Here is a 26794-nt window from a genome sequence, read left to right as displayed (position 1 = left end):
CTATCAGTCCCTAACATTCCACCTAACATCTCCTTTAATGTTCCAGGGAAGAAAGAAAGTCATAAAGGTTTGGAACGACATAAGAGTGAGTATATGATGACAGAATTTAAATTTTTGGGTGAACAAACCCTTAAATTCTGCAAAAAATAAATGACTAAAAATATAAAAGTGAACCATTACACTGAAGTCAGTGCAGTTTCTAGAGCTTGATGGCTTGTTTTCGATGTTCAGTATCAATAACCTCTCAACCCCCACGGCCCCCACAGCCCTGCATCATCTCTCATTTAACTCCAGAGAGTGTGGAAATATCAGCCTGAATTTTTTCCCAATGATCCAGTTTCTGATCTCTCCGATTATAGCCTGATCTCAGGTGCCTGGGAATTGCAAAAAGAATGTGGACAGAAAGAAGGCGAGCGCTCAGCACTGAACTTTGGCCACATTGTGCCTCCCTATCGCCACCATCTCACTATTTTCTGCAATGGGCTGGGAAGAATTTAAAGAATCAGTATCCATTTCAAAGGCCGATTGAGGTTACATTTTATAATGCTCCGGCAAATTATTCTGAATGTGTAACCTCGTTTTTCTTTTCTGGCTGGGGTCAAAACGTTGTGCTTTAAATTCTATCTATAAGGTTGAAAGCGGTTAGAAAAAAGCAACTAAAAGCACTCGCATCCTTTTGTGGAGAAAGGGCGGCTACTGCTGCCCTGCTGTTCTCTCTATATGATTTTGAATAATATTTCATTTTTTAAAATGGCTTTTTTTTTTAAAGGGCAATGAAAGTCTCTTCGCTTCACTCCAAGGCAGAATTGGTGGAGATCTTGGACAGCTGGGACAGTAGCCCATTCCTGGCGGGCACAATGTCTGTCTTTCTGGGCCATTAGATGGTACACCCAGGCACACATTCATTAGAGAGCAGCAGAAATAGCTAAGTGAAAATCAGCTGAAGTCAATCACAGGCAGCTGACATGACATCATTTTTTTTCCTGAGTCCACAGCTCCTGTGTATTATTGCATGTGCTGAGCTGTAATTCACTCAACAGTGAATGTAAACAACTGAAAAATTATATTTTTTATATTTTAAAAACTCACCACTATGGTGCTAGGGTGTTGTGGGTGGTTGCCAAGGTGTTCCTAGCAGTTGCAAGGGTGTTCTACGATGCATTTCCTAATGTGTTCTGAGTGGTTGCTAGGTGGCTGCTTACTGGCCCAAGTCAAAAGAGACTACCCAAATGAAAATGCTTTGATTTTGCTATGATTATGTCTTTCCAAAAACGGCAACTTTAGAAAACGATTTGATAATTTTCAGCCTGTCACCATTCACTTTCACTGTATGGAAAAAAAGATGTAAATGAATGGTGACTGAGACTGAACATTCTGTCAGACACCTCCTTTTGTTTTCCATGAAAGAAAGAAAGTCAAACAGGTTTAGAACTACATGAGGGTGAGTAAATGGTGACATAATATTCCTTAAAAAAAAAAAAAAAAAAACATCCCTTTTAAGAGTGTATTGACCCGCACATGGCAAATTGTTGTTGCACAAAAGCAGAAACCCAAATTCTTCTGCCTATCCTGATACCCCCCCACCCCCACACCCCCGGTTTTCTATTTGGGTGTCTTTCCCCACGCAGCCAGACAGAGAAACCTCGGTCATTTAAGATGGCTCCCATTTCACATCTCAAATTAGCCTTTCAATAATGTCTTATATCCAGACTTACCTGAGAATTTTACCACCCTGTCAAAGAGCACCGGAGACCATCTGATAGTTGCCACGACAACTATCTAAAATGAGAATCGGATTAACCCTTTCTCTGATCCCCACCGTCTGGAGTCATCTCTTATTCAGAAGCAAAGGTCCTCTCTGTCCGTCTCTCTGTGTCTCTCTAGGGAACAGTATTAAGGCCCAGAAGTTGCGCAGCAAAAGAAGCTAATGATGAAATTCAGAATTGTTTTTATTTCCCCCACCCTGAGTTTTAATATAATTCAATAAATGAAATGTTGTAGATGTATCAAACAAGATATTATTCATCTCAAATCCTACCATTCAACAGTATTATATATAGGCTATTTTCAGAATGCAATACTACTGCATACTGCACAGTATATCCTGCATACTACTGTTATTTCAAAACAAGTAAGTGAAACAGTATGCAGTATGCAATGATAAACGTTTCAAATAGCTTCATTGTTGTCACATTATCTCATTGCATTGCATGCAAGTATGCAGTATGCAAAGATAAACGTTTCAAATAGTTGCCATATTGTTGTCATATGATCTCACTGCAATTCATGCAAGTGGCTTCCAGTTATCATTTTGGAAATGATTTAGTAGTTTAATCAAATTCTGTGTAAGAATTTAATTTTTGGCAGTCCAATTCAAATACTGATCCAAAAAATTACAATCAATATTACTTCTAGTTCATTCGTCACACTGGAAATGGAAGGTCAAGTTAAGAAAATTGCATTATAGAGTACAGTATTCCATGTAGCGTACCACATGTACCCTGCACTTGTACCCTGCACATTTAGGCAAATTTAACAGAAAATTTGAATACTGCTCAAAGTAGGCTATACAAATTGCATACTGCAATATTATTATGAGTAGTATGGTAGTACGCTACAAATTCCGAAAATGGCCATAGAGTTGCTCTTTCTGAAACACTTCCTTTGCGATACCTTGCATCTTATAGTTACTGCCCCTTAGAGGACAGGGCGGGAATTTTTTTTCTGAAATAGTTTGCGTGCCCTCACAATAAGTTTTGCGTTCCCTTGCAATAGTTTGTGGTATTTGTAGTAAAACCATAGTAACCACAAGAATTACTATGGTTAATCTATAGTAAAACCATGATTACAATATGGATACAGTATACTGAATTAAAAGCATGGTTTTCGCCAAAAAAAAAAAACATAGTTACTACAATATTACTATAGTAAATCCATGGTTTCCTGCCAAAAAACAAAAGCAAAACATGGTTAGCCTACTACACACATGGTTACTACAATATTTATTCTAATGATTTCTACCAAAAACTGTGGTTACTACAGTCTACAATATGTCTATAGTAAAATCATAGTTAAAATATGGTATTTATAAAGTAAAACCATAATAATCACAAAATTATGACTTTCTTTTTTTTTTTACCATAGTTTTCATTTTCCTGTATTACCACTATGGTTTCACTACAAATATCATGGTTGAAATATAGTTACTGTAGTAAAACCATGGCAAATGTATTGCAAAGGAATGCAAAACTATTGCGAGGGGATGCAGAACTTATTGCGAGTGTACACAAACTATTGTGAGGGCACGCAGAACTTATTGTGAGGGTATGCCTACTATTGAGAGGGCACATAAAACTATTGCGAGGGCAAGCAAAACTTAAGGGGAGTGTACACAAACCATTGCGAGGGCACGCAGAACTTATTGCGAGGGTACGCAAACTATTGTGAGGATGCAGAACTTATTGCGAGGGTACGCAAACTATTGTGAGGGCACGCATAACTTATTGCGAGTGTACACAAACTATTGTGAGGGCACGCAAAACTTATTGCGAGGGTATGCCTACTATTGAGAGGGCACATAAAACTATTGCGAGGGCAAGCAAAACTTAATGGGAGTCTATGCAATCTATTGCGAGGGCAAGCAGAACTTATTTTGAGGGTACACAAACTATTGCGAGGGCACCCAGAACTTATTGCGAAGGAACGCAAACTATTGCGAGGACACGTGAAACTATTGCGAGGGCATGCAAAACTTATTGCGAGGTAACGCAAACAATTGTTAGGGCACGTAAAACTTATTGTGAAAACACGCAAAACTATTTTAGAAAAAAAATAAAAATTCCCGTCCTGTCCTCTAAACTGACAATTATTTAAAAAATATAGTATTTTATGTTATCTGTTATTGTTTGGTAGTAATGTTCGTAATAATTCGTACAGTAAATCAGATGGAAAAATCATAAGAAATTGTGAGCTGGCTTGTACAAATACATACATACTTTTATTCCCCATACAGAAAAATGAACCAACCAATGAACACAATTTGTTCACTGACGTTTCCTTGATTAGGAAGCTATCTAAAATGTGATGCCTGTATTGTATTGATTTAAAATTCAGTTTGTTGATTGGTTTGTCTCAATGGGAATAACAGTTGTACGTCTTCGTATGAGCTATTGTACAAATAGTCATGAGACTATGTTTGTTTGCTTCAAAATGTTTTTTTTTTTTTTTTTTTTTTGATTTTTCCCCCTTTTATCTCCCAGTTTGGAATGCCCAATTCCCAGTGTGCTTTTTTTTAAGTCCTCGTGGTCGCGTAGTGATTCGCCTCAGTCCGGGTGGCGGAGGACGAATCCCAGTTGCCTCCACGTCTGAGACCGTCAACCCGCGGATCTTATCATGTGGCTTGTTGAGCGCATTGCCACGGAGACATAGCGTGTGTGGAGGCTTCACGCCATCCACCGTGGCAACCACGCTCGACTCACCACACACCCCACTGAGAACGAACCACATTATAGCGACCACGAGGAGGTTACCCCATGTGACTCTACCCTCCCTAGCAACCGGGCCAATTTGGTTGCTTAGGAGACCTGGCTGGAGTCACTCAGCACGCCCTGGGATACGAACTAGCGAACTAGCAAACTCCAGGGGTCATCAAAATGCTTTTAAAACATCTAAAAATTGAAAAGACAGACTCTAAATATGTTCAAATAAACACTCATCAAGGTAAATATTAAGTAAAATGAAAAACATGCAATCTGTTATTTTTCATACCAAGAGGTTTTTAAAACATCTGAAAATCAAAGGTTGCCTCTAACTCTGCCAAAATATGTTAACATAAACACTCCTCCAGGTTGGTTTTGGTACATAAAAAACAGAACTTGACAAAAATAGGTTGCAAATTAATGCACACATAATAAAACTGTAGATAATGCTTTGGTATGCCAACCAAAAATGAACCGATGTTTCTGTAATTTACTGACAGATGCTGACGTAATGCTTGATTTAAGACCTTCACCCGAGGTGCTGTGTTAGTAATAGATGTCTGGACTCCCTCCATTAGTTTCCTCTCACTCTCTCTCTCCATGTGTAAGAGATACAGTGACCAAAACAGTGTAGTCAGCAAACAAGTGATTATAAACTGATGCTCCAAATTCGCTATAAAATGAAAATCAATATTTCCACAAGTTGCAGCAACATAAAAGATAACCTTCATTGATTTTCCACGACTTAGGTCCTATGTGATACAATCTAATATAAATTTACAGCTGGTCGGATTTGGATCAGAGCAGGGAAGCAGGGGCTGCCGATAAGTTCCTGGCTAACATCCTTCAGAGTTGGATTTTTTTCCCCTTCCCTTTCCCTTTTTCCCCCCTCTCTTCCACCTCTTTCTGAGCTGCGGCTGTACTATTTATAATTGACCCGATACGAGCGAAAGCTTCTATCAGGAATCAGCTCTAATTTTTATTACGGAGCCACTAAAGCCTGTTACAGATAATTTGGAAATTTCAGAGGGAATTGTGATGGAGCTGATGGCAGTGGCGCAGAGGCCCGCAGAAAGAAGCTAACCTGTAATAGCCTGTGTGGCGGCAGCTGATTAAATGTTACCATAGATGAAAGACCTGCCATTGCCGCAATAAATTAACCAATCACACAAATCCCAAGTCGTTGCTAATCCGGCCTTGATACCCTGATCCTCTGATCAGCTGAAGGAGGTGGAGAGAAGAAAGTGGCTGGTGACACTGTGAGCCACCCTGACTTCAGGCTTGTGTGTAAACAACGGCTAATGATAGCGCTGCTGACTGCTGCCACGGTCCTGGACATGCTCAAACCTGCCTTACAGCTCACAGGGCAACCAGACATCAGCTCCCGAGATTGTGGGAAGGTCTCCACACTATATACTCTTCGTTTGTGCAATTACAGTGAGCAGGACAAGATTAAAAGTGTGTTATACATTTTGCTTTAAAGCCTTAAATTTACTAAAGTGATTTAGCACATTTCATTCTTTTTGTAAGTGTAAGTGTACTGGCAGTCAGAAAAAAAAAAAAAAAGGTCACATATGGATGTCTCACATCTCACTCCTTGATTATGATAAACACTCCAAATAAAAACATATGAAATGAGTTATATATATAGCTCATCTCTGGAAGGGACCATTTCAATATTCTGTTCTCACATGTATTAAGCAGACACTTTACACTTCAAAATATTATATGAATTAAAAATTATATATATATATATATATATATATATATATATATATATATATATATATATATATATAATTTCTGACAGAACACTCCTCTCATATACAGTAAATACATGACTCTGTAGGTCAGGCTGACCTGTGCCAGGGTTCAAGATGCAGAGGTGGAGACTGAAGATGAGGATAACAGGACTAGACCTGCTCTAAGACTCTGTTTACAACATAACAGACCTTAGATACGCCGACTTCAATTAGTTGTTCGCCATGATGAAACAAATTGCATGTGGTCAACTGGAAATTTCATTAAGGCAGATTTTCCCGCAGCCCTCGTTATCTCAGCGTATTAATATTTCCTAGGGCATGCTGGACGGGCAAGTTGGTGGGGGGTGTTGCACACACTAAATGTCCAAATCCCCTTCACATGCATCCATGTGAAATTATGGATTCTCTAAAAATAAACCCCAATGTTTTTCCTTTTCATGTGCTGTTTGATAAACTAAATAAAGCCCATATTTTCAAAATCACTATCTCGCCCAGAAAATATATTCCCATGTTTGTCATCCGTTCCAGCCTCCTCTTTTAAAATGGCAGTGGTTTCATCATCTAAAATGAAAAGATACCTCCTCATTGGTGCCTTATTCTTCTTTGCTGTTTTTTTTTCTTCAAGCGAGCATCTGCTATTGGGAGGCTAAATAACGGAAATATGCAAAAAGAGAAATTGCACACTAATTCCCTTTGGAGATAGATCTTGGCGCCTGCCCTGTCATAAATCAGAGAGTTTCGATATGAAATGAGGCAAGCTGCTCTAATCATTTCTGCATTTCAAATTGGATCACTGGCTCAATCGCTTTGCTTTTAAACTGCTTGCCTAAGAGCAAATGTGAGGTGGGAGATAATGGGGAAGAAATCTCAGCCCGCGTGCCATAGTTAGTTTACTGCTTGAGTGCAAAAGAATGCTTTCAGCCCCCTGCCCCCTCCTCTCCTCGCCGTGGCTTTCTCTTTTCAACTTTGTTAAATTGACTTTTTCGTTTGAAATCGATTAAATTGAGAATCACTGCGGCTCTACCAATCTTTTAAGGAACACACATTGAGGTTCGCTCGGGCCTATCGTTTCGCAGTGTTCGTTGTTGCTATAGGAACCATGCATATTTATTCAAAATCACCTTGCCTAAAAACATTCAACTTCATGCTGATTTAATCGCAATCTATTCTGAGAAGGAAAAATGTCCTATTTACCCCCTAAACAATGCCTAAAATAAACATAAAAATTGACTCTACACTGATTACAATGGATTTTAATAGAGATTACGAACAACTGTCATGTTGTACTGCGATATCATGGCTGTAACATGCTATTTCCCCATCAACTGAACAAGTTTTGTATAAATGTGCAGCTGTCAGTTCTTGTTTGCTTTGACATGTCGCATTTTACTGCCATTAAATGGCCATTTCCTGATCTTGACTATGGAACATCTCATCTGATTATCCGTTATCAGTCTTTATTTCATTCCTGACTAAAATAAAAAAGGCTGATGAGTTTAAAATATGAGGGGTAGTATTAATACTCCTATATTTTCATCTCTTGATATTTTCAAGCATCAGGCACAGAAAGGTTGCTCTAATGCCATCTGGTTTAATGAGCACTTAGCTTCCAGGACACAAGCTCATCCTGTCTGTCTGTCTCTCCTATAGGGCTGAATCTCACAGTCAGAGAGGGCTGGTTGGGACTTCATTAGCACATGGACTCAGCGATACAGTACTACAGTGGGCTATTTTTATAGAGCTACAGCGCTAAAAAAAATTGCACTTAAAGGTATCGTTTAAACAAAGATGAAAATTCTGTCATAATTTACTCACCCTTGAGTTGTTCCTTTATTTAATTAATTATTTTATTTTTCCATGCAATGAAAATTGAATGGTTAGACATACTGCCTAACATCTTCTTTTGCATTTCACATTTGGAACAACATGAAGGTGAGTATATGATGACAGAAATTTCATTTTTGGGTGAACTATCCCTTTAATGAAGGGTTGTCATGATACCAAAATTTCCAAAATAGTTGATACTAATACCAGTGAAATTTGAAGATCCTCGAAACAAATTGCGATGCCACAGCGAAAACCAATATGCTATTTAACACATTCCTTTAAAAAAAAAAAATAAATACATTAATTCTCAAAATAGAATGAACATAAACAGTAACCTGCACTTTTTCTGTAAACATTCAGCAAACATTTAGATACTGATACAATATAGCCTAATTAAATGTAGAATAAAACAACTTAAATATAATACATTTAGGGTTGGAAACCGTGAACCATCCATTTTTTAAAAACACTGGAACCGGGTGATTTTCATGACTTTCCTTTAGTTAACAATTCTCGAACGAGCATTGTTTCGCCCGTGTGGACTGAACATCGTTCTAAAATACTCTGTCTATGTTTTCTGCATTGCTATTCAGCAGCGCAACCAGTTTAACCTGATTCCATAACGACTGACTCATATGATCCGGTTCTTTTGACTGTACATACTAATAGTTATCTCAAAGTGTAAAACAAAAAAACTCAACTTAAGCTTAATTTTTTACTATTCTTACTAGTTTTAATTAAGTTACTATTACTCTCTATACCCTAAAGTTGTCATTAATAAAAAACATTTAAGTGGTCTTAATTAAACAGTACCTGAAATGTCACATTTTGGAATCATAACTCAAATACAGTATATACGTTCTTTAAAATTTAGCTTCGAGTACTTCTAACTTAAAATGATCAAGTAGAAAATTGCAGCTGTGTGGAATACCCATAAGTCATTGTGCTTGAATAAATTATGTATGTTTGGTCAAAACAAGGGAACTTATGTACAAAAATAATAATTGTTTTTTTAAAAATGTATATAGTTTTAACTCCTATGACTATTGTTGTTGTTTTGTTGTAGCTGGTTGGTAGAGTGATTTACATTCAATTTACACAACAGTTACAATGTGTAGTTTAATATGCACATTGAGTTTTGCTGTAATTGTTGATATTTTATGCCAAAAATAATTAATAAATATAATAAAATTAATAAGTCTCTGTAATCACACCTGCAAGAATCTGTTCTATGACAAGAAGGAATGATAGTCTTTTGGTATCAGCCGTTTGGGGGCAGTAGGTCCTAGTACATACAGTAAAGGTTGCATTTATTTTGTCCAAATATTTCTTCCTCCAGAGTGATAAAAGAATTGTGAATGGAATTGTTAAAGAGCAGGAATCGTTAAGATAAATCTGGAATTCCTTCCTGGAATTCCAGTTATCCAGCAAAGAGCTGTGAGAGGTTTTCTTTTTTTTTTTTTGTCAATATTGTTGTATAATTAATATTACGCCATAGTAAATAGTGAGGCGATAATAAAACAGGCCTATTATGCTGCATTTACACTGGAAGCCTAATGCATAGATCCGATATTATGTAGCATAACTGATTTTCTGTCCTTCCTGTTTACATTCACATAAAAAAATAACTGTGTTTATATTAATACCTCATCAAGATGGCTATTTGGACCAAATGTTAATGCATATAGCCACTTTATTACACATTTGAGCGTTCAAATGCATGCAGTCACCTGTCAGTCAGACAGCACTTGGGACCTGAATTGAGTTGGTACTCATTACTACCTATGCTGTAGAAAGAGTGGTATTGCTAAATTTTTTTGCATTAAATTGTCAATTTGGAGACAAAGTTCTTGTACTTTTTGAAATCCCTAATTTAATATACAGTACATCAATATGTTTAGTAGAAAGCAACCGCCATTGTGTAGATGCAACAAGAGCGTGCCAAAATTAGACTGAAATTACAGAGAACGAAAACAGCCACACAACCTGAACAAATTCAACCAGACTTGAAAGCAAAGGTACAGTGTTAGATTCCCCGGTTTGTGCGAAATTCAATGCACTTTGTGCACAACTCGCATGCATATTATTGGAAGAGGACACGGCAACGCTGAATTCATAAGAGGGTTGCTTTGCATTGTAATAATGTCTAGAAGGCAGAGGAACATGCCCTGCTCTTGTGCTTAGATTCAGCTTGTGAAATGGCATGCCTTCTTCATAGATCTGCCTATTTCAATGTAAATTTCCACTTTGAATCCAATTGCTGTCTTCTTTGATCTTTGCATGCAACTTGCGGTCAACTCCTACAGCAAGAAGCAGCTATTGGGGCAAATAACAAGGTGTTCTCTGTACATCCTGTACACCTGTACAGATATCTACATGCCTGGAGGCTCAGGAGGCAGGTGGCATCTGCTGGGCAACCAAACGCAATTTGGCAGGCAACATGAAAAAAGGCAAATGTGCACCACCAGTGACAGCCACCCTGCACTGTGAAGATTATTCTCTTTTTCAGAAGCATTCTTTGCTGTTAATAACAATACATGATCAGATATGGTATAACTTCCGAAATTCTGAAACAATCAATGTGAATTTACATGAATAAACTGTTTAAAATCTAAATGGACTATATTTACATTTTTAAAAGGATAGTTCCCCCAAAAATTACAATTCAGTCATCATTTACTCACCCTCATGTTGTTCCAAGCTTGTATAGCTTTCTTTCTTCTGTGGAACACAATTAAGGAGATGTTCAGTAGGATGTTAGTCTTAGTCACCATTCACTTCCATTCCACTGTTTTCCATACAATAAAAGTTTCTTGTTCAATATCCTGTTTCACTCAGAAGCATGTCACATTCTTGAGGTAAAATGGATTATGAACTGTGTTTTATATTTATTTTTATTAATGCTCTGCATAAGTTTTCTTTATGGTCCTACAGAAGTGGCAAACATTTGCATAATCTTACTGGAACAGCATTAAAGTGCAACATGATTTGAGTTTTAGAAAAAGGGCCTTCGCAAACCTATCCAAGAGCCCAGTGATATTGAGTCATAGGTAAATAAATACGAGTGAACTCATCCCCTCCAAATGCATTAGCCATGAACTGTCTTATCAGAGTCTTTGCACACCAACTACTAAAGGAAGGGTTTGTAGGTCTGTGTATGCTCTTTGTTACCCAATTAGTTTACTGACGACCCCTTGGACTAATTTTCCTGTTTTGACAAGTTCAAACACCCTCGCCTAATGTTCTAGACCACCAGGCCAGACAGCCAGACGCTGTCCAGACTCCTACAGCCTCTATCAAGCATTTCTATCTCACAAAAGGCTTCTGAGATAGCGCACCAGATGACCGTAGCAAAAAAATCTGCAGTTTTCACACTGAATACTTTCATTTGGTGCTGCTCCTCCATCTGGATTCATTTGATGAGCATTTGTGACAAAAGAGAAGGCGAGATGATATGTGGACCATCGGTTATGGCCTCTTGCCTGGGAGGAAGTGAGTAGGGTTTTAGTCATAGGGTGATGTAGCTCAGAGGAATTGGGAAGACCCATATTGTATGACTTTTTTTAGTTTGTGGAAAACAAAAGGAGATGTTAGGCAGAATGTTAGCCTAAGTCACGCTTCACTTTCATTGTATGGAAGATCCTAAGTGAAATAACCTCATATAGCTTACTGCAGCCTCTTTTTCAACAAATCTGAAGATCACAGAATCATAGATTTTAGGGACTGAAACCCTCATCAAGGAACTCCTATGCGAGAGAATAAAGAATCCCCAGATTTTGGGTTACAAGTTTCACTTAGAAAAAAAAATAAAATAGCTGCTCATCCACTACATTTACTAAAGCACAACCGAACATGGCACAAAGCTCTAAACTAGACAGTATATCACACGTTTATTCACTTGAAAAACAATTTCAGAATCGGTTGCCAAGACTCATTGCACACTTCAAAATGAAATGTGAAAGGACAGCCAATGTCTCCTCGATTTTACCACCAATTAACCATCTCCGCTTCGCACAGCAGAACGTTGAATTCCAACAGGGGAATCGAGATTGCAAGTGAAAACTATTGTGGATTATCTCGGCTACTTTTCATGGAAGTTGTTTCAGAGTCCCACAAGTGGAGTCTTGACAGTGACAGATGGCAAAGCAGCTGGCATCGCTCAAACTCCTCTCCTTTGTGCTAGTTTTCCTCACTTGGTCTTTGCCGTGGATTCTGCCATGGCGTATTGCAACACCTTTGGCAAAGACGCGGTGCAAACCGAGGGAGACAACACTGTAGACAAACTTATGTTGTTTCCTGCTAATTCAGATTTGATTGAGGTTATGCAAAATATCAAAATTTAGGGTGCTTCAGTAAAAAACATTGCTTCCCAAACCAAAACATCTGACAAGACGTCTATTTATACCAAACATTATGACCAGTAATTTTGAAACAACTATAAAGAGTATAATGACTCATAAATGTATCATAAAACAAGCAGGGCTGATGGAATTTGTTTCCGCAAATTACGTGATGTTGCCAGAGAACGGTGCCATGAACTTTGCTTTGACATTACATTGCTTTAAAGGAATATTCTGGGTTTAATACAAGTTTAGTTAAAAAAAGCAAAATCAAAGTTACAGTGAGGCACTTACAATGGAAGTGAATGGGGTCAATTTTTGGGTGGTATAAAGACAGAAATGTGAAGCTTATAGTTTTATAAAAGTACTTTAATTCTTCTGTTAAAATTCATGGATTATTTGAGCTGTTAAAATTCATGGATTATTTGAGCTGTTAAGTTGTTTAAATCATCGCTTTTACAGTCATTTTAGGGTTTGCAGCATTACAACGTCATGGCAAAAAGTTGTAAAAATTTGATATCATTTCACACAAAAAAAAGGTTTGTATGTTATTTTCAGACTAAAATCATGTTAACACGCATATTGTTTACATCTTGTGGCTATACTTTTGAAACTGTAAGTATTTAAACGTTTATTGGCCCCATCCACTATGTGCCTCACTGCAACCCAGATTTTTGCTTTTTTTAAAGGAGGAACAAGTCAAAATAAATTTTTGTGGTAATCAACATTATGCCACAGATGCTTTCGATTGAACTTAACTTGTGTTGAACCCGGAATATTCCTTTAATAAAATGGTGGCGACAAAAATATAACAAAGACAACCATTCTTTATTATTAATAATTACACTGGTGGCCAAAAGTTTGGAATAATGTACAGATTTTGTTGTTTCGGAAGGAAATTGGTCCTTTTATTCACCAAAGTGGCATTCAACTGATCACAAAGTATAGTCAGGACATTACTGATGTAAAAAACAGCACTATCACTATTTGAAAAAAAGTCATTTTTGATCAAATCTAGACAGGCCCCATTTCCAGCAGCCATCACTCCAACACCTTATCCTTGAGTAATCATGCTAAATTGCTAATTTGGTACTAGAAAATCCCTTGCCATTATATAAAACACAGTTGAAAGCTATTTGGTTCATTAAATGAAGCTTAACATTGTCTTTGTGTTTGTTTTTGAGTTGCCACAGTATGCAATAGACTGGCATGTCTTAAGGTAAATATTAGGTCAAAAAGGACAAAAAAGAAACAGCTTTCTCTAGAAACTCGTCGGTCAATCATTGTTTTGAGGAATGAAGGCTATCCAATGCTTGAAACTGCCAAAAAGCTGAAGATTTCATACAAAGGTGTACACTACAGTCTTCAAAGACAAAGGACAACTGGCTCTAACAAGGACAGAAAGAGATGTGGAAGGCCAGATGTACAACTAAACAAGAGGATAAGTACATCAGAGTCTCTAGTTTGAGAAATAGACGCCTCACATGTCCTCAGCTGACAGCTTCATTGAATTCTACCCGCTCAACACCAGTTTCATGTACAACAGTAAAGAGAAGACTCAGGGGTGCAGGCCTTATGGGAAGAATTGCAAATAAAAAGCCACTTTTGAAACAGAAAAACAAAAAGAAAAGGTTAGAGTGGGCAAAGAAACACAGACATTGGACAACAGATAATTGGAAAAGAGTGTTATGGATCTTAACCCCATTGAGCATTTATGGGATCAGTTAGACTGTAAGGTGCGTGAGAAGTGCCCGACAAGACAGCCACATTTATGGCAAGTGCTACAGGAAGCGTGGGGTGAAATGTCACCTGAGTATCTGGACAAACTGACAGCTAGAATGCCAAGGATCTGCAAAGCTGTCATTGCTGCACGTGGAGGATTTTTTGATGAGAACACTTTGAAGTAGTTGAAGAAGTTCTGAACATTTTTTTTCAAACTGTAATTGTAATTTTTCATTATTAATGTCCTGACTATACATTGTGATCAGTATGCCACTTTGGTGAATAAAAGTACCAATTTCTTTCCATAAGAGTAAAATCTGTACATTATTACAAACTTCTGGCCGCCAGTGTAAATTGGATAAATTTGATAAAATGTATAATTTATAATTTTCAAATAATAATATTTAAACATTTATTAAAATAATAAATTATATTATTATATTTGAGCAGTAGATACTCTAAATGCACACCTCTGAGCGCACTTTCTATATTACTGTGCAAAGTTGCTTGGCAGTTACTGTAATTTTACCACAGTTAAGGAGGTTTTAGCTACTCTGCTTCATGTTGTCCCTAAAAACACCCCATACCCATAATAAAATACTAAAATCACTGTTACGCACAGCCTCTCGTGGCTTATTGCTTTATCTTAAATACTGCCTTTAAAATCCTCAAGGTGCTTTCACTCAAATAAAAATAAAATATCCAGTTTGTTACACCAACTGAAAGGAAATAGCTCTTGTCAAACAACATCTATGTGGATGTATCATTCACAAACCTGACACCATGAATTGTGACAAGCTGTTTAACGGTGTCTTCGCCCTGATTGTGCTAAACTATATAGCCATCACTTCAGTCACAATGCAGCGGCCACTTATCGCTTGCCTTCCCTATCTGTTTGCCTGTTTGGGACATGCCGTGAAGAAGAGGAGAAGGGAGAAATGTCAGGTTCACTTGTAGATCAAGTCGAGCATGTATTATCTCAGCTCTAGTCAGCTGTGGCCTTGGGAGCCACTTGCACTGTGAGGAGGTAACACACACACACACACACACACACCTTGTTTCCTGTCATAGAGCTGAAGACAGGTGTGAGGTGTCCTCAGAGAGAGAGAGAGAGAGAGAGAGAGAGAGAGAGAGAGAGAGAGAGAGAGAGAGAGAGAGAGAGAATAAATCTCAAATGCCCCATACCATGAGGTCGTGACCTCATGACCTTGTATCCCTTCAGGCAGTACTAGTCTGGCTGTGAATTACAATAAATTAATTAAAGCAATAGCTCACCCAGAAATAAAAACTCACCCTTATGTCATTCCCAACCCGTATGACTTTCTTTCTTTTGTGGAAAACAAAAGAAGATGTTTAATAAACATCACAGCTTGTCTTTTCAATACAATGGCAGTGGACAGTGCCTCACATTAAAGCTTAAAAAACACCCAAAAGTGTCATAAAAGTAGTTTGGAACGATAATGGTGAGTAAATTATGAGTTTTCTTTTTTGGGTGAACTATTACTTTAAGGGGTGAGATCAGGTGAGAAATTGTTGTGGGATAGTTTTCTATGTAAACATGTGCTAGACTGATGTTTTTGACCGTTGCACCATGTCTTCCTGTTTGTTCCATGAATGAACGAAGTCAACATGAAACGACATTCGCAACCCAATTTACAAATTTTGAAATTAAAAAAAGTTTCTATATTATTAATATATATTGCAAGATTTCATGCTAAATAGTCTCTTAGACCAAATATTCTTTTAGACTTTTTTCATCTTGAAGATTTTCTAAAAATGTGATACAAGTTAATGCTGAACTTCAAAATATCATGACAATTGCAAAGACTCAGTGACTTAATCTAAGTAATGGAGATTTAATCATCTCTAGATAACATATATGGCATACAGCAATTAGTGAAGTAAATATACTTCAAATACTAATTTGGTTTATTTCAGTCTGACTCAAGCCTGCTTTGGTTATTATCAGTGAAAAGTACAATACCCTCAATACAGGACCTCACTGAAACCCTGTGGCCGATTCATATCTAATCATTAGTATTTAGAATGCTTTCACCTGGAATGAATCATTCCATTGTCATTTTCCTATTTCTTTTGCCCATTAAAAAACACATTTACATGTTCATTCATTCACTGTTTTTTCAGCTTTGTCCTTGATCATTTTAAAACACACTCAGCTATTGAGGACGTCACAACGAACACGTCACCTTGGGCTCCGTATTTTACACTTCATTCATATGCCTTTATTAAGATGGCGACTTGAATGCAAGAAATTACTTTATGTTGGATTCTATCAAAACAAATATGATTGAGAGCACCTCAGGAAAGGAGACTTGAATTAATTTACATTACATTTATATCAATACATTTGGCAGATTAATTTATCCAAAGTGACTAAAGGTGCATTCAAGTTATACTTTATAGTGTGTTGCTAACGCCATGCACTACCAGTTGAACAACAGAAACCATATCAAACTTGAAATCAAAACTGACACAATTTAAGGAAGATAAGAAATAAATCTTCAAACAAACAAGGAAAGAAAGAAAGAAAGAAAGAAAGAAAGAAAGAAAGAGAGAATGAGAGAAAGAAAGAAAGAAAGAAAGAAAGAAAAGATAAAAAAGAAGGGAAAGAAAAGAAAAACAGAGAGAAAGAAGAGAATGAAAGAATGAATGAAAGTGAAAGAAAAAAGGAGAGAAAGAAAGAAAAGAAAAAAGAAGAGAAAGAAAAGAAAAACAGAGAGAAAGAAAAGAGAAAAAGGAAGAAAAGAGAAAAGAAAGAGAGAAATAAAAAAGAAAGGAAATAAAAAAGAGAGAATAAAGGAGATAATGAAAGAATGAATGAAAAAGAGAGAGAAAGAAAAAAGAAGAGAAAGACGAGAAAGAAAAGTAGGAAAGAAAACAGAAAAATAAAAGGAAAACAAAGAAAGAAAGAAAGATTAAATTATCCCATACAAGAAGAGACAGAATGAATGAAAGAAAGAAAGAAAGAAAGAAAGGAGAGAAAGGAAGAAAAAGAGAGAGGTGAGAAAGAAATAACAGAAAAGAAAGAACGAAAGAAAGAAAAAAGAAGAGAAAGAAAGAAACAAGAGAAAAGATAAAGAAAGAAAGAGAAAGGAGACAGAAAGAAAAAAGAAGACCAAGAAAGAAACAGAGAAATGAAAAAGGGGAAAAACAAAAAAATCAGAGAAAGAAAGAGAAAGAAAGAAAGGAAGAAAGAAAGAAAGAGAGAAATAAATAAGAGAAAATAAACAAAGAAAAAAGAAGAGAAAGAAAGAAATAAGAGAAAAGAAAGAAAGAGAAAGAAGAAAGAAAGAAAAAAGAAGAGGAAAAAGGAGAGAAAGAAATAAGAGAAAAAAGAAAAAGAAAGAAAAAAGAAGAGAGAGTAAGAAAAAGAGAAAGAAGAGAAAAGAAAGAAAGGAGAGAAAGAAAAAGAAGAGAAAGAAAGAGAGGAAAGAAAGAAAGAAAAAAGAGAAATAAATAAGAGAAAATAAAGAAAGAAAGAAAGAAAAAAGAAGAGAGAAAGAAAGAAAGAAAGAAAGGAGAAAGAAAAAAGAGGAGCTTTCTGAAGGAATTTACAGGCGTCGACCGAGTGACACTGAAAGAGTGGATGCTCATTTTCTGGAAAGATATAATTCTTCTTTGATTTGTGATGGTCGGTACACCTAATTTATAGACAATAAATCATCATTTATCTTAGAACTGAACAGTTGATAGGTTAATGAAAATGCACACAGTTAATATCTCCCTCAATATTTACATATATGCAGGGCATACAGATAAATGATTGTGATAACAGAAAAATTGTACATTCTTTTACATTATAATCAGCTATAATAGGTTATGTCTTATTTATAGCTCTGCCAAACACCATGCATCTCATCCACGGTGGCACTTTTAAAAATTCTGAAAATGATAGTCTATTATTAAGCATAACATCTTATCCTCATCTTACAACTCATTAAAATTCCAAAATTATTAATTTTAATCAATATATCGAATTATTTTGTGAATTTGTGGTACTATAACGTTGGGATACTTGGGAAATCTTACCGAGTCAGAGTCGTATGTCTGATGTAATTATTCACTTCAAACGGGGTAGACAGTCCAGTGTTTTCATGGCTACTAGCATTTTTTTCTGCAACTATTTTCTCCCATCATCTTTAATGTGAGTAGCCTATATGCCTAGTGTCCATGCAGTGAAATGGTCAGAGACGTAGTATATTTAATTAACATTTTTTCACAGTATGTACTGTAAATGATAAAGGACGCTCTTCTCAGGCAGTAAAACAGTATGTTCACTGTAAAAATGATTTAGCCTTTTAGGTATCATAACTTAAAAATGTAGAATTAGAATAACTGCCCTAGACTGATCTTGTTCAGATAACTCAATTATCTAATTTTCTGTTGGCTGATCAAAAAAACAACTTTCCTTATTAAGTTGACACAACTTAAGGCAGCATCGACACTTACTTTTTTAAGTTGAACCAACAAGATTTTTTTTTACATTGTTCTTTAGGGGTGCATGCAATTAGTATGGACAGATTTCAGACATACTTCATCCAGGGACGTGGGTATTGACACATGACCTGATTATATAACGTAATAACGACAACAACCGCGAAAATAATCGACTCTGGTTTTGTTAAACAAGCACCATTTAAGCACAAGGAACAAGTTTCTTGGTATATATACTGGCGGCCAAAAGTTTGGAATAATGAACAGATTTTGCTGTTTCAGAAGGAAATTGGTACTTTAATTCACCAAAGTGGCATTCAGCTGATCACAAAGTATGTCAAGACATTACTAATGTAAAAAAACAGCACCATCACTATTTGAAATCAAATCAAGACAGGTCCCATTTCCAGCAGCCATCACTCCAACACCTTATCCTTAAGTAATCATGCTAAATTGCTAATTTGGTACTAGAAAATCACTTGTCATTATATCAAACACAGTTGAAAGCTATTTGGTTCGTTAAATTAAGCTTAACATTGTCTTTGTGTTTGTTTTTGAGTTGCCATAGTATGCAATAGACTGGCATGTCTTAAGGTCAATATTAGAAAAAAAATGTCAAAAAAGAAACAGCTTTCACTAGAAACTCATCAGTCAATAATTGTTTTGAGGAATGAAGGCTATACAATGCTTGAAATTGCCAAAAAACTGAATATTTCATCCAAATGTGTTCACTGCAGTCTTCAAAGACAAAGCACAACTGTCTCTAACAAGGACAGAAAGAGATGTGGAAGGCCAGATGTACAACTAAACAAGAGGATATGTACATCAGAGTCTCTAGTTTGAGAAATAGACACCTCACATGTCCTCAGCTGACAGCTTCATTGAATTCTACCCGCTCAACACCAGTTTCATGTACAACAGTAAAGAGAAGACTCAAGGGTGCAGGCCTTATGGGAAGAATTGCAAAGAAAAAGACACTTTTGAAACAGAAAAACAAAAAGAAAAGGTTAGAGTGGGCAAAGAAACACAGACATTGGACAACAGATAATTGGAAAAGAGTGTCATGGATATTAACCCCATTGAGCTTTTGTGGAATCAGCTAGACTGTAAGGTGTGTGAGAAGTGCCCGACAAAGACACTTGAGTATCTGGACAAACTGAGAGCTAGAATGCCAAGGATGGAATGCATAAGATCCTAGTTACCCCATTGATTATTGCACCAAAATATTTACTTTTTTTTATTTTTCATGTAGTGGGTTTTAATGGGGGCCCCCAGAGAGCTCGGTCACAATTCAAACACTGCCTGGAAACAACCACAAGCATTATTGTGGTAAGTTTTACACAAACAAGAACCACTCTAGATTCAACTTCAGCCAGACGCTACATAACCCAGCCATTTTCATTTATGTAGTCAGACACGACGCTGGTCTTGCAACTGTTTAGGGCCCAGCAAAGTAATAGATGCATGCAATCACAAATTGGTTCCCCGCCTAAACTTTGGGCCCATTATTTCATTAGATAAAGCCACATTCTGCGTGCCAAAATATTTTTTGTGTCCAACAAGGAATTTAAATCCTGTTAAAGCTCACTACTAGGCAACATTACAAACAGTGGAGATGTTCTCTCCGATAAATATAACTTTTGATGTGAATAAGTCTGTATCTATGCAATGTGCCAAATATACAGATGAGCGTTTGACTTGCTTATGAGAAAATAAACCTCACTAGCATATATAATTAGATGTAAGTGTAAATAATTGGTTATGCATGTGCCAGCATGAGAATGATGTTTGTCTGTGTGTGTGTGTGTGTGTGTGTGTGTGTGTGTGAGTGTGTGTGTTTGTGCTCCACTCTCAGGTCCCACATATTCCTCTTTCTAGCCATGTTGAATCCTCTTTCCTTATCAGAGCAGCGCAGGCTGCATCAAGCTCTCCTTGCTATGACAGAGGCTACAACAATAGGCATGCGATACTGCTGCTTAGTGCTGCGTTTCGGAGGGGAAACCTGCCACGGGCACAGATTAACAACACACAGACACACACACACATTCACTCTCTCTCTTCCAAATACACACATACATCCCCACACTTCCCACAAAATAGATTGCAGACTCCAAAACAAAACATTTTTCCAAAAGGCCCGGCTCTTGATTAATGAAGTAATGACAAGAAGAAAAATATAATTTCAGCATGGAAAAAAAGTTTAGGATGAGAACAATAAACCTATAAGAGGAAGAGTAAAAAGAAGAGGAGATATGATGAATGATAGCAGTAATTACTCCTCGCACCCCTGTGAAATACTGGTTTCCTGCTAAATTAGAGCATAGAATATTTCGATAAGTCCGCAAAATATTCAGATAGCCTATATACAAATATATAAGTAGTTTCAGTGTGTAGACTCGATTGCACAGTGCATCATGGAAGAGGGCGATCACTGCAGAACTCTTTTGGAGCCATTTTTTGACCATGATTCTCTGAGTGGTGGATCTTTTCTCTTCAGGATCATGGGTAGTGTAGTTCTTCACCAGGAAGTCCACTATTAACCTCTTCAACTATGAGCCATTTTTGGGCTGCCATCTGCAATTGCTCACACTAAATCTAAAAAAATCTTGTTTTTGTTGTTGTCCTAACTTTGTAAACATGTAACTCTGGTTCTGTTCACCCCTTCTCCCTCCAAATAGTCTTATTTTTATTCCACTAGATGGTAGCAACTAGTCCTCTATCACCTTCCATCATAAAATGCAGATCTGAAATGTAGGTGGCGTTCTAAAAATTTTTTTCCCTCACAGATTTGCTCTTCCATATACATTCAGTCTAATTTTCAGTTCATGCACCACCCCCATTGTTTCATCAAATATCTCGGCCTATCAGTGGACTAGAAGCTCAGTCTAGGTGTAATTAGAAAGCCGAGATATTCTGAGACTTGAACGTTTTAAGCGTAAACTTATTTTGTGACATAGCGCCCTTTTTTGGACCCGCCTGCGGGTAAGCAGAGTTATAGAGGTTTTTTAAATGAAGCTGAAATAATGCAGACGATTGCTTCAACAGAAGCATATACCATCATTTAGCAACCTCTGAGCTTATGGTAGGTCTGTCTTTAAAGGTTTACAAGTTATCGCTAATAATCAATAAAAATAAAAAAAAGAATGGGATTTTTACTTCTGGAACCAGACTGTTGCGCTCTATTGCATATCATTTCTGCAGCCACGTCAGCTCCAAGCAGAAAACGTCATGTAACCTCGTAACCTCCGTTTCCTGGTGGAGGGAAGGAGACGTTGTGTCGATGTAGTGACACTAGGGGTCACTCTTGGGAGCCCCAAACACTTCTGATCTTTTGAAAAAGGCCAATGGGAATTGGCGAGTGGAATTTGCATGCCACTCCCCTGGACATACAGGTATAAAAGGAGCTGGTATGCAACCACTCATTCAGGTTTTGTGCTGAGGAGCCGAGACCAGGTCCCTGCCATTTCAGCGGGTAGTTCAGCGTTGTGGCAAGAGGGACACAACATCTCGTTCCTTCCATCAGGGAACAGAAGTTACAAAAGTAACCATGACGTTCCCCATCTGTCACTCACTCGACGTTGTGTTGATGTAGTGACACTAGGGGTCCATATACAAAACGCCACAACTACCTGAACTGTGTTACGTGGACTGGCGGTGCAAGAAGGGCAGACCACTGTGTGCCTGTGGAGTTGGAGTTTCTACAAAGCATGGCAACTGGGGGCAGAGGGGCCTCTGCCCAAGGAAGACGCAGTTTACCGACAAGGAAACGATTTTACGTAAGATATCACATGGGGTTGCCTTCAGGGAACCAGCACATGTGGAGCACCTACCTCAGTACAGGGGCTCATTAGCTCATGTACTGGGCCGGCAGCGAGTTTCTCCGCAAACTCAACTGCCACAGGGCTAAGGAGGAAATTCATCCAGGGATCACAGTCTGTGAACACGACTGGGAGTCATGAGCGCACGTCTTCACCTTAAAGGAGGGGAAAGGCGCTATGTGCAAGCAGTACACCCGGCCAGCTGTCCCAGAACTTACCTGCTCGTGCCTGCCAATACACGGGATGAGACCAGCTCAACCCGGAGATTGTAGAACTTTGCAAAGTAGTTGGGTGCTGCCCAGCCCGCTGCTCTGCAGATGTCTGCCAAAGAGGTGCCACTGGCCAGGGCCCAGGAGGCCGCCACACTCCTGGTAGAGTGGGCTCATAACCCCACAGGGGGTGGCACGTCCTGAGCCTGATATGCCATCGCGGTGGCGTCAATGACCCAGTGGGCGATCCTCTGTTTGGAGACAGCGCTTCCTTTCTGCTGTCCACCAAAGCAGACAAAGAGCTGCTCGGAGCTTCTAAAGCTCTGCGTGCGATTCAAATAGATGTGTAAAGCTTGCACCGGACACAGCAACTCCAAGGCTGGGTCTGCCTCCTCCTGGGGCAGCGCTTGCAGATGGGAACCTTGGGCACATAGCCCGGTTGGGGTCTCAGGATCACTTGAGAGTAACCCGGACCGAACTCCAGGCACAATTCGCTGACAGAAAACGCCTGCAGGTCCCCTACCCTCTTGATGGAAGTGAGCGCAGTCAAGAGGGCAGTCTTCAAAGAGAGTGCCTTAAGCTCAGCTGACTCCAAGGGCTCAAAAGGAGCTCCCTGTAGACCCTGAAGGACTACAGAGAGGTCCCACGAGGGGACGAGGCGCGGTCTGGAGGGATTCAACCTCCTTGCGCCTCTCAAGATCCTGATGACCAAGTCGTGCTTCCCCAAGTTCTTACCATCTACTGCATCATAGAAATAGCGGCTACATACATCTTCAAGGTGGAGGGGGACAGCCGCCCCTCCAGCTTCTCCTGCAGGAAGGAAAGCACCGATCCAACTGCGCATCTTTGGGGGTCTTCACGTCTGGAAGAACGCCACTTAGAAGCATACAGGCACCTCATAGATGGAGCCCTAGCCTGAGTGATCGTGTCTACCACCGTGGGTGGTAGGCAACTTAGGTCTTCCGCGTCCCGTCCAAGGGCCAGATGTAGAGATTCCAGAGGTCTGGTCGCGGGTGCCAGATGGTGCCCTGTCCCTGAGAAAGAAGGTCCTTCCTCAGGGGAATTCGCCAGTGGGGGGCTGTCGCGAGGAGTGTGAGATCCGAGAACCATGTCTGGGTGGGCCAGTAGGGTGCTACTAGGATGACCTGCTCCTCGTCCTCCCTGACCTTGCACAGGGTCTGTGCAAGTAGGCTCACTGGGGGAAACGCATACTTGCGTAGTCCAGGGGGCCAGCTGTGTGCCAGCGCGTCTATACCGAGGGGTGCCTCGGTCAGGGCGTACCAAAGGAGGCAGTGGGAGGATTCCCGGGAAGCAAACAGGTCTACCTGTGCTCGACCGAATCGACTCCAAATCAGCTGGACCACCTGGGGTGGAGTCTCCACTCTCCTCTGAGCGTAACGTGTCGTGACAGTGCGTCCGCCGCGGAGTTGAGTTCGTTCAGTTTTACGAGGTGAATTGGAGGAATTGTATTCAGTGCACTGAATGCAACCGCTCGGCTCCGAAGAGAAAATCTGAATGAGTGGTTACATACCAGCTCCTTTTATACCCGTATGTCCGGGGGAGTGGCATGCAAATTCTACGTGCCAATTTCCATTGGCCTTTTTTCAAAACATCAGAGGTGTTTGGGGCTCCCAAGAGTAACCCCTAGCGTCACTACATTGACACAACTTTGAGTGAGTGACAGATAGCGAACACAAAGACACATCCACCAGCCCTATTTATATGCACTAAAGAGTATTTGACTGGTGGTTCATGCTCAGTGTTGTGATATTAAAACCTCCCCAGAGGAGAACTGACCACCATTCAATGGCCACCATCACCATTCACTTTAATTGTATGGAAAGAGAAAAATGCAATGAAAGTGAATGGTTGCTGAGGCTAACATTCTGCCTAACATCTCCTTTTGTGTTCCATGGAAGAAAGTTAGAGCATCATCAAGAGATGTGCATCATCTTATATAAAAGTTAAATGTTGCTGAGCAATTATCTATTACTAGTCCTCACATATGATCTATGTTTGAGTTTTAACTGTGTGGCTTAACCACAGGAGTAGATGGAAAAAGATCCTGCCCACCCGTTTATCACAGCCTATTAACAAAGCTCTTTAATTAGTGGAATGTTCATTCATTAGAACATTGAACGAAAAGCCATCCTTAAACTGCCATCTTGAAAGAGGCCCCATATATGTAGTTCAATATTAGCTTGTTTCCAAATCAATTATTAACACTTAAACTGGACACTGGCAGTGAGAGAGACAGAAAGCGGCATGGGCCGCTGTCAGGGTTGCGTCCAGGCCCAGTAATTACTGTGATGAAGACACCTGTTACTCAATAGCTTCGACCCAGACTGGCCGCCCGGCCCCCAGATGGCAGACATTTATGTCTGAGTGTCATTATTAATTTGTGTTAATTTGGTGGGGGTGGACGGCTCGTCGTTCACCTGCGCAGGGGCTGCTGGGTAATTGGGCTTTAATGGCCTGATTGATCAGCAGGAGAACAAGAGAGCAACAACAGTTTGGTCGACTATCACTCAGACACAGAGAGGAAATGCTCTGTGGAAACAGCAGTTCAAACATCCATCCGAAACTGACACCACAATGTGTCTTAAATCAATTTGCAAGTCATCTGGTCACATTTAAATGTACGTCTCTTTTAAAGCAGCTTGTCTCGCAAGAGTTCGGTCATTCCAAAGCTCTACAGAATGAGCGAACCCAGAGGAAAAGTACTGGATATCGTATTTTATTTAGCTTTAATCATTTCAACACCTCATTTTTTTAAATCCTGATGAGAAAAAAAAAACTGCTTAAAACAGACTAAAGTTATGTGTTGGTCTTAACTGGTTCAAGATGGTTCAGATTGTTTCCCAGCCTGGTCATACTGGTCTTCAGCAGGTCTCACAGCCTAGCAAAACTGGTCTTCGGCTGGTCTAGCCTGGGCTGGAAGACCAGCAAACCACCATAGGCTGCCCTGCAATAAAAGAAACCATCTTAAACTAGCCTAAGTTGTTTTTTGTTTTTTTGTTTTTTTATCTCAGTCGATTTAATCAGGTTAAGCTGGTCTGCCAGCCTGGCCAAGCAGGTATTTAGCTGGTCAGCAGCTGGTCTATGAGCCTGATGAGCTGACAAAGGCCAAAAACACCTCTAAAACCAGAAAAAACCATACCAGCCTTGCCAACTTGGCCACGGTGGGAGACTGGTTAACCACACTAAGCTGACCTGCAAAAAAACCCAGAAACTAGCTTAAACCAGCCAAAGCTGGTTTGTTGGTCAACTCTGCTGAAAAAAACATCTTAAACCAACTGAACCAGCAAACCACCTTGGGCTGGTTTTAGCTGGAGTTTTTATCCAGCTGGATAGAAAAATGAGGTGATGCTGGTCTCCTAATCTGACCAGCTGACCAGGGCACAAACCTCTCTAAAACCTGCAGAACAAACCAGCCTAACCAGCATAGCCAGGATGGAAGACCAGCTAACCACCTTAGGCTGCCCTGCAAAAGAGAAACCAGTTTAAACTAGCCCAAGTTGGTTTGATGATCTTAGCTGTTTTAAGCCGGGTTAGCTGGTCTTCAAGCCTGGCCTGTTGACAAATACCCGAAACACCTCTAAAACCAGCAAAACAGATCAGCCAAACCAGCTTTACCATGCTGAGAGACCACCTTAACCGAGCTGGTTTAAAGGTCAACAGTGCTTTTTTTTTTTTTTTTTTCCCAGATGGGTTGAAAAAATTAGTTGTAACTGGTTTCCCAAACTGACCAGCTGGCAATGGCATAAAACCCCACTAAAACCAGAAAAACAGACCAGCCAAACCAGCTTGGCCAGGGTGGGAGACTAGCTAACCACACTAAGCTGACCTGCAAAAAAAAAAAAAAAAAAACACAGAAACTAGCTTAAACAAGCCAAAGCTGGTTTGTTGGTCAACTCTGCTGAAAAAACAAAACAAAAACATCTTAAACCAGCTGAGACCTACAAACCACCTTCGGCTGGTTTTAGCTGGGGGGGGGGGGGTTGTTGTTAGCTGATTTGAAAAAATGCGGTGTGGCTGGCCTCCAAACCTGACTAGCTGACCAGGGCACAAAACCTCTGTAAAACCAGAAAACAGACCAGCCTAACCAGCTTGGCCATGCTGAGATATCATCTTACCACCTTAAGATGCCCAAGCTGTTTTGTTGGTCAACCCTGCTGTAAA

At 39.2% G+C, this 26794-nt stretch overlaps 1 protein-coding gene across 2 annotated transcripts in view; it reads right to left on the bottom strand.

Annotated features, from left to right (window-relative positions):
• Window positions 1–26794, bottom strand: part of LOC127454460 (zinc finger protein ZFPM2-like) — a 233185-nt gene that overhangs the window by 94654 nt on the left and 111737 nt on the right. The window contains exon 3 of one of the 2 annotated variants that reach the window (XM_051721685.1): window positions 10753–10789. The exons of the other annotated variant lie outside the window; for it this stretch is intronic. Coding sequence (XP_051577645.1) covers window positions 10753–10789 — 37 coding nt within the window. The remainder of the gene's footprint in view (window positions 1–10752; window positions 10790–26794) is intronic. 2 annotated transcript variants of the gene reach the window in all.

Source organism: Myxocyprinus asiaticus, chromosome 16, assembly GCF_019703515.2.
Source record: "Myxocyprinus asiaticus isolate MX2 ecotype Aquarium Trade chromosome 16, UBuf_Myxa_2, whole genome shotgun sequence".
NCBI lineage: Eukaryota > Metazoa > Chordata > Actinopteri > Cypriniformes > Catostomidae > Myxocyprinus > Myxocyprinus asiaticus.
This window is presented reverse-complemented; position numbering and strand designations above follow the sequence as displayed.